This window comes from Eurytemora carolleeae, unplaced genomic scaffold (genome assembly GCF_000591075.1).
Source record: "Eurytemora carolleeae unplaced genomic scaffold, Eaff_2.0 scaffold1646, whole genome shotgun sequence".
NCBI lineage: Eukaryota > Metazoa > Arthropoda > Copepoda > Calanoida > Temoridae > Eurytemora > Eurytemora carolleeae.
Genome location: NW_019402166.1, coordinates 46,222 through 59,976, shown reverse-complemented (window position 1 = coordinate 59,976; position 13,755 = coordinate 46,222). Strand labels below are relative to the sequence as shown.

General features: G+C 32.5%; 2 protein-coding genes across 2 annotated transcripts; both read right to left on the bottom strand.

The window, feature by feature from the left end:
- Positions 1-36: 36 nt before the first annotated feature.
- Positions 37-5,899, bottom strand: LOC111718056 (uncharacterized; the record flags this gene model as incomplete). Its single annotated transcript, XM_023493545.1, has 6 exons — positions 5,666-5,899; positions 4,817-4,900; positions 3,224-3,294; positions 2,740-2,805; positions 1,308-1,380; positions 37-103 (listed from the first exon to the last, which is right to left on the bottom strand). Coding segments are annotated over exons 1-6 (370 nt in total), but the record flags the coding sequence as incomplete, so codon positions are not given.
- A 137-nt stretch (positions 5,900-6,036) lies between these two features.
- On the bottom strand, positions 6,037-13,011 carry LOC111718055 (uncharacterized). Its single transcript, XM_023493544.1, has 8 exons — positions 12,946-13,011; positions 10,066-10,158; positions 9,817-9,996; positions 8,097-8,261; positions 7,893-8,002; positions 7,757-7,836; positions 7,506-7,579; positions 6,037-6,069 (listed from the first exon to the last, which is right to left on the bottom strand). Exons 1-8 carry the CDS (start codon positions 13,009-13,011, stop codon positions 6,037-6,039), a joined length of 801 nt encoding a protein of 266 aa, XP_023349312.1.
- Positions 13,012-13,755: the final 744 nt, after the last annotated feature.

Genomic DNA, 13,755 nt, shown 5'->3' with positions numbered 1-13,755 from the left:
TGTATTGTACTGCATGTACTGTACTGCATTCTTTACCTAATGTTGTGTTTGTCTGGTAAGACTGGTTATGTACTGCATGTAGCTGAAGATGATGACCAGCTCCCTGAAACAAATTTTGGTTTGAATACAAATCTTTCAAGGGTTTATCCAGATTAAGAAACTCTCAGGTAGGAACTCGATCTTTTGTTAATCTGCAGATTAATTCATTATTCAATATCCCGCTTGCTAATCATGCCCAGTGAGTGGTTGAAAGGAGCTTTTATCAAGGGAGAAAAAACTAAAATGAAGATATTGGAAGGTTTAGTTTTTTTAGATCCTCAAATCAAAAGAGCCCACATTGGATATCAAGATCAAGCAATCAGTATTTTGAAAATTATCCAACTACATGGTTCCCAGCTGTGTCGATTAACAATCTTTAATGTACATGATCTGACATATCACACTCAACTTATGTACATTAAAAATCTTGGCTGTGGTCCTAGTTTGTACCGGTGCACCGACTACACTGGCATACATACGGCAGGGGTCAATATAGTTGGCCTAGCTCTGTATGCAGGGCTAGCTGGTCAAACTAGGTTGAGACGGACTGACTTTAGGCTGCATCTTTGTGCTGTACACAATCTAATAGCTAACACTCTGAACTGTAACTGACTTAACATTAGAACTCTGTACTGTATATATCCTGGCAGCTAACACTCTGTAATGTACATGACCTAACATTAGCACTCTGTACTGTAAATATCCTGGCAGCTAACACTCTGTACTGTACCTGACCTAACATTAGCACTCTGTATTGTATATATCCTGGCAGCTAACACTCTGTACTGTACATGACCTAACATTAGCACTCTGTACTGTATATATCCTAGCAGCTAACACTCTGTACTGACATGACCTAACATTAGCACTCTGTACTGTACATATCCTGGCAGCTAACACTCTGTACTGTACATGACCTAACATTAGCACTCTGTACTGTAAATATCCTGGCAGCTAAACTCTGCACTGTACATTACCTAACATTAGCACTCTGTACCGTAAATATCCTGGCAGCTAACACTCTGTACTGTACATGACCTAACATTAGCACTCTGTACTGTAAATATCCTGGCAGCTAACACTCTGTACTGTACATAATCTGACAACCAACACTATCTACAGTACATAATCTTACAACTAATACTCTGTAATGTACATGAGCTAACAAATAACACTCTGTACTGTACATAATCTGGCAGCTAATACTCTGCAATGTACATAATCTGACATCTAATACTCTGCAATGTACAGTGTACATAACAGCTAACCTGATAGAATTGTGCAGGTCCTAAATCTGATTCGGATGAACTGTTCAAGGAGCCAGTTGACCCATAGTTACGACTGAACAATAAATATAATAACTTAATTAGTAAATAAGTTTTAGTAACTATTTATTTATGAAATACTAGCTGGAGTGCCCGGCGTTGCCCATAGAATTTTAAAAAAACGAATTTTGAAAAATAAAATTTGATTCTTAAAGTAAAAATATTACGACATTTTTAGCCCAGGTTACCCCCGGATTCTCTAAAAAAAAGTCAGTCTATTCGGTTCAGCCGTTTGGCCAGCAATAGCTAACATAAATATGAAAGAAGAGCTTTATTATATAGATAACAAAAACGTCCAAAGTTAAGTGTTTCAGAAGATAATATTTAAAAACCTCCAAAAATTCAGGGAACATTCATAATTTTAAAAATTATTTTCATTTGATAATTTTATCTGAAATTTGAAATTTTAAAAGTTTGGGATAGCTCAACAAAATGATCGAAATTTTGAACAAAATGATCGATATTTTAAATAAAATGATCAAAATTTTGCACAAAATGATCGAAATTTTGAACAAACTGATGGAAATTTTGAACAAAACTTTGAACAACTGATCGAAATTTTGAACAAACTGATCGAAATTTTAAATAAAATGATCAAAATTTTGCACAAAATGATCGAAATTTTGAACAAAATTTTGAACAACATGATCGAAATTTCTAACAAAATTATTGTTATTTCGAACAAAATTATCATAACTTCAAACAAAATTATCATAATTTCAAACAAAATTATCGTAATTTCAAAGAAAAAATTATCGTAATTTTAAACAAAATTATCGAAATTTCAAACAACATGATCGAAATTTCTAACAAAATTATTGTTATTTCGAACAAAATTATCATAATTTATAACAAAATTATCATAATTTCAAACAAAATTATCGTAATTTCTAACAAAATTATCGTAATTTCAAACAAAATAATCGTAATTTCTAACGAACTTACTGTAATTTCAAACAAAATTATTGTTATTTCTAACAAAATTATCATAATTTTAAACAAAATTATCGTAATTTCTAACAAAATTATCATAATTTCAAACAAAATAATCGTAATTTCTAACGAACTTACTGTAATTTCAAACAAAATTATTGTCATTTCAAACAAAATTATCGTAATTTCAAACAAAATGATCGCAATTTCAAAGAAAAAATTATCGTAATTTTAAACAAAATTATCGAAATTTCAAACAATATTATGGTAATTTCACACAAATTATCGTAATTTTGAACAAAATTATCTTAATTTCGAACAAAATTATCTTAATTTCGAACAAAATTATCTTAATTTCGAACAAAATTATCTTAATTTCAACCAAAATCATCCTAATTTCGAAATATTTTCCGGTAAGTTTTATATTTTAAAAAATGTTCACCTGTTAAAAAGATTTGATTTCGAAAGAGAGTTTTCAAGAAGATTCTCCCAGCTCCCATAGTACTGTCTAATCAACACAAAATAAAAACATTGTTTTCAAATATAGTCTATTTTGTTATTTTCTTCATCTATAGGATGTGTTATATTTCGGATTAATCTGATGTGCTTTTGAAATACTTAATATTGGAAAATACTAAATATTGGAAAATACTAAATATTGGAAAATACTNAAATATTGGAAAACACTACATATTAACCATAGTCAAACACAAGTTGAAGTATATATCTAGTATCTACATCTACATTTAAAGATTTTATTGTGTATTTTATTAAACTAATATGACTCTTTTTTAAATGATTAACACAACTGTGTCTCTCAGTGTCGTAAATAAATATAAAAACATTTTTAAAATTTGTATTCGTTTTCAAATATGTGAATTATTCCTTTATAGTCTCTTTAAATGATAATAATATGTAAACTGTACCTGTCTCTAGATAATGAATTAGTTCTTGATGGATTCCTTCTTTCCTTAGAACTTGTAACTATATCCATTCCCTAGATAGATAGATAGATAGATAGATAGATAGATAGATAGATATATTATAAGATATATAGATGATAAATAGATAAATAGATAAATAGAAAGATAGATCGATATAGATAGATCGATATAGATAGATAGATAGATAGATAGATATGATANTAAATAGTAATACAAAATAGATAAAAAACCTGCAGAGTCTCCCCATTCAATAGTTAAAATTGGGTTCTAAATCGCTGGCTTACTGAATATTAAATTAGAACATCTAAATCAGATATACAGGGCTGAATATATAGTAAGATGAATTGATAGATGAATTGATAAAAAGATAGATTGATAACTACATAACTATCTCAACTTTGGTACAAATCTCAACTTTGGTACAAATCTCAACTTTGGTACAAATCTCAACTTTGGGTTGAATCTCAACTTTATTTTGAATCTCAACTTTGGTACAAATCTCAACTTTGGTTTGAATCTCAACTTTGGTACGAATCTCAACTTTGGTTTGAATCTCAACTTTGGTACGAGTCTCAACTTTGGTACGAATCTCAACTTTGGTACGAGTCTCAACTTTGGTAAGAATCTCAGTTTTGTACGAATCTCAACTTTGGTACGAGTCTCAACTTTGGTAAGAATCTCAACTTTGGTACGAATCTCAACTTTGGTACGAGTCTCAACTTTGGTACAAGTCTCAACTTTGGTACGAGTCTTAATTTTGGTACGAATCTCAACTTTTGTACGAATCTCAACTTTGGTATTAGTCTCAACTTTGGTATGAGTCTCAACTTTGGTACGAATCTCAACTTTGGTACGAGTCTCAACTTTGGTAAGAATCTCAACTTTTGTACGAATCTCAACTAGGTACGGGTCTCCTCAAGAGAGATGAATGAACGCGGATATGAATTTTTAAATACGGATATTGTTTGGTTTTAGAACTGTTAGGAGACCTCAACGAAACAAAGCGTAGTATCGTAGAGGAGACCTTAACGAAACAAAGCGAGGTATCGTAATTAAAAATTTAGAATGTTGCCAACACAGAGAGAACTCTACAGTCTATACTTAATTCAGAATAATTCAGAAAACATAAGAATAAGGCTTAGTGAGGATTTCTTTAAAATATAGAAAAAGCCATAGTGATAGTTAGGTGATGTGATGTGAAGTACAGTTAACATACGGTGATACCCATAAATATGTGGACTAGGAAATGTTTTGATTTTAGTTAGTCCATTGAACATATACACAGTAACAGCTACTAGGAAAACTAATAAGATTCATAGTCGATAGTTTTATAGATTCCATTCTAGATGGATAAAATAAATTTCAAAAAATTTCAAAAAATACTAAAAATAGCAACAAAAAAAAGCTACAGGTACTATTTTGTGACCTCGCAGCTCCTATAGTTTAAATTGTACGCACAAAGCAAATTTATCTGGTCATTTATCAAAAATCTAAACCATGTTTGTTCTTCAATAAATAGATGAGTTATGGTTAAAAAAAAATTTGCATGTATTTTAAGGAAAGGTGTGCACCAACCTGATATTTGATATTTTCATTACTTGAACCCTCGGAGTCTAGAATTAGTCGAGAACTACGGACTGTCGTCTTCCCGTCCTCTCCCTTTACATTCAACAAATCAATCAATCAACTCAATTATACAAAATGGCCGCCGCCGGGTCCTTCCAGCACAAAACCTCTTCATCTTGTATTAATTTAAAGGAACTGTGGGCGGGATTTGAAGGGACTATCCAAGCAAGATGTCAATGCCCGATTAACAACAATAATCTTGAAAACTTTAATTTATCAATTTTCTCCATTGCTTCTCATGGTCAAGAAATGTGCCAGTCAATTCTTCAGAGAACTCACAAATTAAAGCTATTCCACAGAGAACCCACAAATTAAAGCTAACAGTTAAAATAAACAGATCAAGCTTTTGAGGGTACCATTGTAAATCTGACATTGTCATCTTTGCATGGAGGGTCACTTGAAATTTCGCTTACAGTCCCTTTAGCATACACTATATTGTGCCAGAGTGTTTGAAAGACAAAGACTGGATCTACTACGATCTAATACGAAATTTAACCCCTTTAATAAAAAAAATTAAGTGTCTAAACTCTTATATACTCTTAATTGAATATGCATTTTAATAATCAAAAAAGAAATAAAAATGTCTATAAGTCTAAACTGCATTACAGATAGGGTTGGTAATCGTTTTTGAAAACGATCGTTTAACGATCGTTTTTTGCTTCGTTAAACGATCATTTTTAAAAACGATCGTTTCGTTTTCTCAAAAANAACCTGTAGTTCCACTGCCGAAATTGAGAACAAAATGGCGGCATGACCCCGGACACTCTCAATATTTAAATATTTGATTGATGTAAATTCCTGAAACATGACACTCGAATACTTGTGCTCGTCCTCCCAGCTTCCTGTCACGTCAGCGCAGTTCCGGAAAATCCGCAAAATTTGCGGCGGAAAAATGTGGGAAATTCCCAGGCGTTAGAGCTGCAACATGGCGGGACTTGTGTACGGTTAATATATTTGTTTCTATCCTTGATTAATCATCTTACTTATACGGAGTATAAACACTTACCCCTGTACGGTTCGACTTGATCTTAAAGGGACTAAAGCCGAATTTAAAGCATTTGAGCCGCGGCATAAATTTAAACCGTGGCTCAAATATGGTTGGTTCCACCTAAAATCGTATTCAATGTTTCAAGATTTCAATGTCACAAGTTTGCCACAAACGCAAAAATTTAAGCGGGAAAAATAAGGATATCTTTGTCCTTCTAGATTAGACACAGGTTAAGAGGGTAACTATGTTAATCGTAAATGCTGTCATAAAAATGGAGGGTCACTTGAAATTACGTCAACAGTACCTTGAAAAACCAGGAAGATTATTTGATCCTTGAAAGAAAGAATGTCTGACGATTAAAGATGAATATAAGAACCGGGTTTGCACCAATCCAACCAAATTGGGAAACGTAACAATGGAGGAATTGTAGTGAACAGACACAATAGAAATATTCCTACGGGAAAATTGTATTTGATGCGCACAAAACATACAATCAGTCAGGGGCATCAAATAAAGATAGATATAAGATTATAATATAGATATGATATAGATCGATAGATAGATATAAGAATATAATATAGATATGATATAGATCGATAGATAGATATAAAAATATAATATAGATATGATATAGATCGATAGATATATATTAGAATATAATATAGATATGATATAGATAGATAGATAGATATAAGATTATAATATAGATATTATATAGATCAATAGATAGATATAAGAATATAATATAGATATGATATAGATAGATAGATATACAAATATAATATAGATATGATATAGATAGATAGATATACGAATATAATATAGATATGGTATAGATAGATAGATGGATAGATATAAGAATTTAATATAGATATGATATAGATAGATAGATAGATAGAAATAAGAATATGATAAAGATATGATATGGTATAGATAGATAGATATAAGAATATAATACATATATGATATAGATAGATAGATAGGTATTAGAATATAATATAGATATGGTATAGATAGATATATATGAATCGGGGATGAATTAAGACAGATGTTCACGTGTTGGGTTATTTTGATGGTTTTTTGGTTTCCGGTTGATTGATTGATTGGCGCGCTAATGCCGGTATTTAAACCTAGTTTTACAGTTGTTCTGGCGCTCACCTGCTCTACTGTGGGAAAATGTGTTGAATACGAATGTGAGATTAACGATATGTAGAACAGTAGCGTTAAGTGAGATTAACAATATAGGACAGCAGCGTTAAGAGAGATTAACAATATAGGACAGTAGTATTATATGATATTAACCATATATAGGACAGTAGTATTAAGTGAGATTAACAATATAGGACAGTAGCGTTAAGTGAGATTAACAATATAGGACAGTAGCGTTAAGAGAGATTAACAATATAGGACAGTAGCGTTAAGTGAGATTAACAATATAGGACATTGGCATTAAGAGAGATTAATGATATATAGGACAGTAGGGTTAAGATACATTAATGATATTTAGCTGGGACAGATGGCATTAAGTCAAATTAATGATTTATAGGACATTAGCATTAAAAGTATTAACTCCAGCTAGAAACATTACAAGAGATTTAGGACAGTATTTATAAACATATGTAACACCAAAATTTGTGAACTTTTCCTCACCTGAAACTCACAAAATTGGTTTCCAGAATCCTGGTCTGGATACAAGCGTGCCTTACTGTGTTTACGATACCGCCCTGAAGTAAATACTTAAATAACACCAATAATAACTGTAGGTCTCAACTTTTGACACTTAGACATTTGAAATTTGTGTTAATTAGCAGAAGATTATACAATATGCATTTTTAGGGCTTATTAAAGCCTTACCCAGGTTTAGTTGGGTTTGCTCTTTGTGGATTAGCATTAGTACAAACCTGTAGTTCCATGTAACGGAATGTCTGCTTGTCTGTATCGTGCAACATATTGTCGAAACTGAGGAGCCGTAGAGTAAGACCTAAAAACCAAGTAAAGTAGATGTTGGACATTTCGATAAATTTGTTTTAAAAATACCTGGCCACAGCTTGGATTGATGACGATCTGTATAGAATAGCACCAGGAGTAACAGTCTTACTACGCTGAAGTGTTACAATGGGACGGATCTCACTTGCGCCGGTCACGTCCTGAAAAAATGTTCAATTTTAAATTCTTAACATTTTTTTAACAAAACAACCTGTAAATGAACAGACAGAGTGATTTTAGGCACAAGATGACTACCTTGAAAGTATATGGAGGTTGGAACGGATTTGGTCCTGGTGTACGCGAGGATGCCGCATACATAGAGTTATGTCTACGGATAACCGCATGTTTGATCGTCTTCAATTCTGGCTGATCTGGGATAGAACCAAGATGGAGGCCAGGAGGAGAAAGGTCACGTGGCGCCTATAGATAAATTAATAAGCTTTTAAAAATAAACTTATTTCAGTGCTTAAATTTAAAATTACATGGAAAAAATGGTAAAGAGTGTGAATATCAATGATTTATAATTTTCTTAAAATATATGGGTCCTTCATATTATCTGGCAGCATTATCTGAAATATCAAAATATCAAAATCACATTAATGCAAGAGTTTTAGATATGAATGAATGTTAAATGTATGACGGAGTATAAGACAGTTTGTAGGACAGTAATATTTGCACAGCAAATTGAACATGGTTTTTATTTGGCACGGGTGCAGATATATTCAAGGGGGGCCAGGGTGATGAAAGATGAAGTACTGGTGGTCAGTGTACTCAGTACAATCAACGAGAATCAAGGATGACAGCTTGGTGTTCTAAAGGGATTGTTCTTTTACTTTTGCTGAGATTTTAAGAAATGTCACTTAGAGGAGAAAAAAGTAGTTTTAAGAACAAGAGTAGCTAAATTTTAAGAACAAGAGTAGCTAAATTTTAAGAACAAGTGTAGCCAAATTTTAAATGTGAAACCATACAACCACAAGATAAGGACACCGTTTTACCACCGTTTCCGAAAAATAAATATCATAGGGGACATCCTAAACCAATAAGATAAGCTTAGTCATGTTCATAGTTCACAAGATGTAGATTATAAACATTTTGAGTGTCTGCTTTATTTACCCAATGTCCAGGCGAAACAGTACTGGAAAGGTTGACCCGGCTCGGAACTTCAAATGTACTATGGTTGCCCGAGTTACCCCAGCGGGGATAGGGTTAAGGACAAGAGTAGCTAAATATTAAGAACAAGAGTAGCTAAATTTTAAGAACAAGTGTAGCTAAATTTTAAATGTGAAACCATACAACCACAAGATAAGGACACCATTTTACCGCCGTTTCCGAAAAATAAATATCATAGGGGACATCCTAAACCAATAAGATAAGCTTAGTCATGTTCATAGTTCACAAGATGTAGATTATAAACATTTTCCAATAGGTGGATCTCCATTTTAAGAGGGCCATGTAGGTTTACTCTGTGATAAGTGATTGTAAAAGTGCAAAGAACAAAGAAAATAATTAATTTGTTAAGAGATAGACATCATATTCATTTATGGCCAAACACTGCTTTTTAAAGGTACCGTTGTGAATCAGACATGCCACTCTATAAATGGAGAGACACTTTAAATTAAGACTAAAGTCCCTTTAAATATGCTAACTGTTAGAGATCCATCTCTAGTGGATGATGGATCATCTATCATCTGTATTTCCGGATTCATTATCAAGGGCGGAGCTACAGGTCTGGGTAATGTAGCAAATATATAAACTTCAAGGGGTGTTCACTCTCAAGGGTCTGTAAAGGGACTGTAAACATAATACAACCTGACTCTTTATTTTAAGAGTAGCAGGTACGATTTTGTTAAACCTTACTGAAATCTTATTAAAATCAATTTTGTCACACCGTGATTGTTGTTAGTCTAAATTCCAGTTAAGTTAAAATAAAATGTTTATATGAGTTATGATATCAGATAATGAACACATTTACTACCTTCGGCAGAGGATTGAGCAAATCCATTCGCTGAAACCCATGCACTCCTCCTACTCCTCCTCCAACCCCTCCACGTCCTACTCCAGGAGCTAACAAAGCTGAACCTGAACCTAGAGCTGAACTTAAACCAAGAACAGAACTAGATCTAGTCTGCTGCAGCAGAGAAGAAGATCTTTTCACCTGAATATAATCATCATTATCATCATTATCATAATTATCATCATTATCATCATTATCATCAAGATAAACCTGTGTTTTATCCTCTATGTTGTATCTGTACACCCAGCTAGGATGAGGTTTAGGTCCTGGAGTTTTCAGGTTCAACCCTTCTTCCTCTACCTCCTGATAATTACAAGATTATCATTAGATTATTTTAATTTTGATTTAATTCTAAACACAAGATTACATTATAGATTATTTTAATTTGATTTAATTCTAAACACAAGATTAAATTATAGATTATTTTAATTTGATTTAATTTTAAACACAAGATTAAATTATAGATTATTTTAATTTGATTTAATTCTAAACACACTATTAAATTATAGATTATTCTAATTTGATTTAATTTTAAACACAAGAATAAATTATAGATTATTCTAATTTTATATAATTCTAAACACAAGATTAAATTATAGATTATTCTAATTTGATATAATTCTAAACACAAGATCCGGCTCGGAAATTCAAATGTACTACGGCTGCTTGTGAGTAGGCGTAAATCAAGAGACCATCTACTTATTATAGTGTTTGATTCGCAACAGTTTAGCCTTTAAACCGGTGATTTAAGGTTTTAATCTCTCAATTAAAAATCTATGAGAAATTTGCCAATTTCTTCTTAAAAACCATATATAACTCCATGTAGTGTTAAAATGTACATGTAAAGGGCTACAGAAAAGCATAAGTGAGTTAGAGCTCTGAAATCAAAGCCCAAGGTGTTGCGGCACTTCAAAGTCTGCCCTGTCTTAAAAATGGATGAGAATTTTTACAGGCAGATTGAATCTAAGTGAATGAGAGAGCCACCCTTGTGTTTCTCGCTTAAAATCGGTCACACCACGGGCAGCCGTAGTACATTTGAATTTTCGAGCTGGGTCAACCTTTCCGGTCCCAGTTTTTACTGTACCTAGCTCTATGGACAGGACTAATCGGTGCAGCAAGGTTGAAGCGGTCAGACTTTATGCTTCATATAGGCTGAATTTACTTTTACTAAAGGGGCAGATTTGCATGAACTTTTTAAATGGACTAGACATTACGTATCTTTTAAGCATACATTTTACCAATACCAAAACTTTCCTAAACATTCCCAATTATTAAACAAGGCTCCTAGCCGCAACGCACAAAGGTTCAGTCAGCTGTGAAAGTTATGCATGAAATTTAAAGACTGGTTTGACTTTGAACTATTGCAACGCCTTGGCCTTAAGTTTACCTTACCAACTACTGTACATACTCACGGGCAGCCGTAGTACATTTGAATTTACGATCCGGGTCAACCTTTCTGGTCCAAGTTTGTACTGTATCGCCCGTACAATGGGTAAATAAAGCAAAATAGGACTAGTCGGTGCAACAAGGTTGACGCAGTCAAACTTTAGGTTGAATTTACTTTTACAAAAGGGTCAGAGGTGTGTGTACTACATTTTTAAACTGGAATGCACTTGTTTTTGAGCTGCAGATGATAAAATCAAATTAATCAGTGTAAGAAAGTGCAAACTTTGGTTCATAGTGAAGCTAAGAAATTATTTTGTTACTTTAAATAATTTTTGTTTCTTAATATTTAAGTTTCAGGTCCAATGGTTTCAGTTAAAAAAATATAATAAAAAAAACATACTCATATATGTTTCCTATACAGCCGGCCAAACGGCTTTACTGAATGGGCTGACATTTTTTGTCGACACTCATGGGTAGCCTGTGGGTGGTTAGATAATCCAATAAACATGAAACATAGCAATTGTTCAGTATCAAAAACTCAAAAGGTTGCCTAAATATCGCCTTTTTATTTCACAGGTATATGGGTCTCACAGTACAAAATACAAAATATAAAAAAATCAATGCCCCTTTCTTGAAAGGTGTTTTGAATTATAAACAAGATTCAAGATTAAAATACTTTTGGACACATTTTTTTTGTAATTTTAAGCATCCGTTCAGTCATGTGAGGTCCCACACAAAATTTGGCCCCGATTTGTTCGGCGGTTTGACGTTTATTTGTTGGATACAAACAGTAAGACAAACAAACAAACACCAAGACACCAAGACAAACAAACATACAGACACCAAGGCAAGCAAAGTATAAACATTTTTGTCATATATGCACTACTTGTATTGGTATTGTCCGTAAATGATCCAAGTCATATTTTCAACTTTCTATTATCGATAAAACATAAAAGTTCCCACGCTAAGATGACGATTTATTAATTTGACAGTTTTTTTGTCTATATATCATCCTTTATATATATATCCATCACAATCTTTCTCCTTTTCAATCCATTCTGCTCATCCATCATCCTTTAAATCCATTGCACAAATTAATACATTTATTATCCATTTATACTCCTGTGTATCCATCCTAACCATATCATCCACTCTCACGCACCCCTGACCCTTTAGTAAAAGTAAATTCAACCAAAAGTCTGACCGCGTCAACCTTGTTGCACCGGCTAGTCCTATTGAGTGTCTGCTTTATTTACCCAATGTCCAGGCGAAACAGTACTGGAAAGGTTGACCCGGCTCGGAACTTCAAATGTACTATGGTTGCCCGAGTTCAACGCATGCGGGAAAGTAACCGGTTCACTAAGGTACACCCATAGAAGCTTTGTCTAACCAAGCATTAGATATCCATGCTTTTGTTTTTGAAATTTATTATCTCCATTATTGGTTTCTCTACAAAAGGGACAAAATTCTTGCTTCAGATCTATCTATCTATCTATCTATCTATCTATCTATCTATCTATCTATCTATCAATCTATCTATCTATCTATCTATCTATCTATCTATCTATCTATTTATCTATCTATCTATCTATCTATCTATTGCCTACCACTGTATATTCGAGAAATAGATGTTTCGATCATTTTGCAGTAATCCTAAATCTTATTAATGAGCTTCAAATGATAAATTCATGAAATTCTTGGCACCTGAAGAAAGCAGAATGTGTGCTGGGATCCAAGAAAGCTGGCGACCATAGCCACTACAGTACTCATCGTGGTGCACAGGTAGGCTGAAATATTTAGTTCAAATTATCACCACTAGATGGGTCTATTCGCAAAAGTTGTATTTAGGTATATGTAACCCTTTCATTTAAATTATTTAAGTTTCAAAGAAAGTATAAATGGTTTACTTTAGCAAACAATTGAGTTAAGAATCAAGAGACGCTTGAAATAAAATCAGTCTCATTCTTCCTTTCTCTTTCACTGTCCTGTCACGTGAGAGTGTACACTTTACACAGTTTTGTAAATTATCTGGTGGATTTTTCAATTCTAAGTCACGAGTTACGACGAAGAGGAGTTAAAAACAGTTCTCTGATGATTTTAATTTCATCTTGACGCAAACATAAAAGTTCTTTTAATATGTTTCTTGTCAGTTTTAAACATGTTTTAAGTATTATGTTTATGTTTTAAGTATTGTGATAAGATAAAAGTGTTAATTAATGTCATATGTTTATGTTTATAACTATTTTTATGTTTTTTAATGCTATTTTTATGAAATGTTTATGTCATGTTTATGTTATGTTTATGTAATGTTTTAATTATGTTTATGTGTATGTTTTTGGTATGTTTATGTTATGTTAATGTTATGTTTATTTGTATGTTTATGTTTATGTTTTTGCAATGTTTATGCTTTGTCATGTTATGTTTAAGTTATGTTTATGTTTTGTTTATGTTATGTTTTTGTTATGTTTATTTTTTTGTTATGCTTATGTTATCGTTATGTTTATGTTTTGTTTA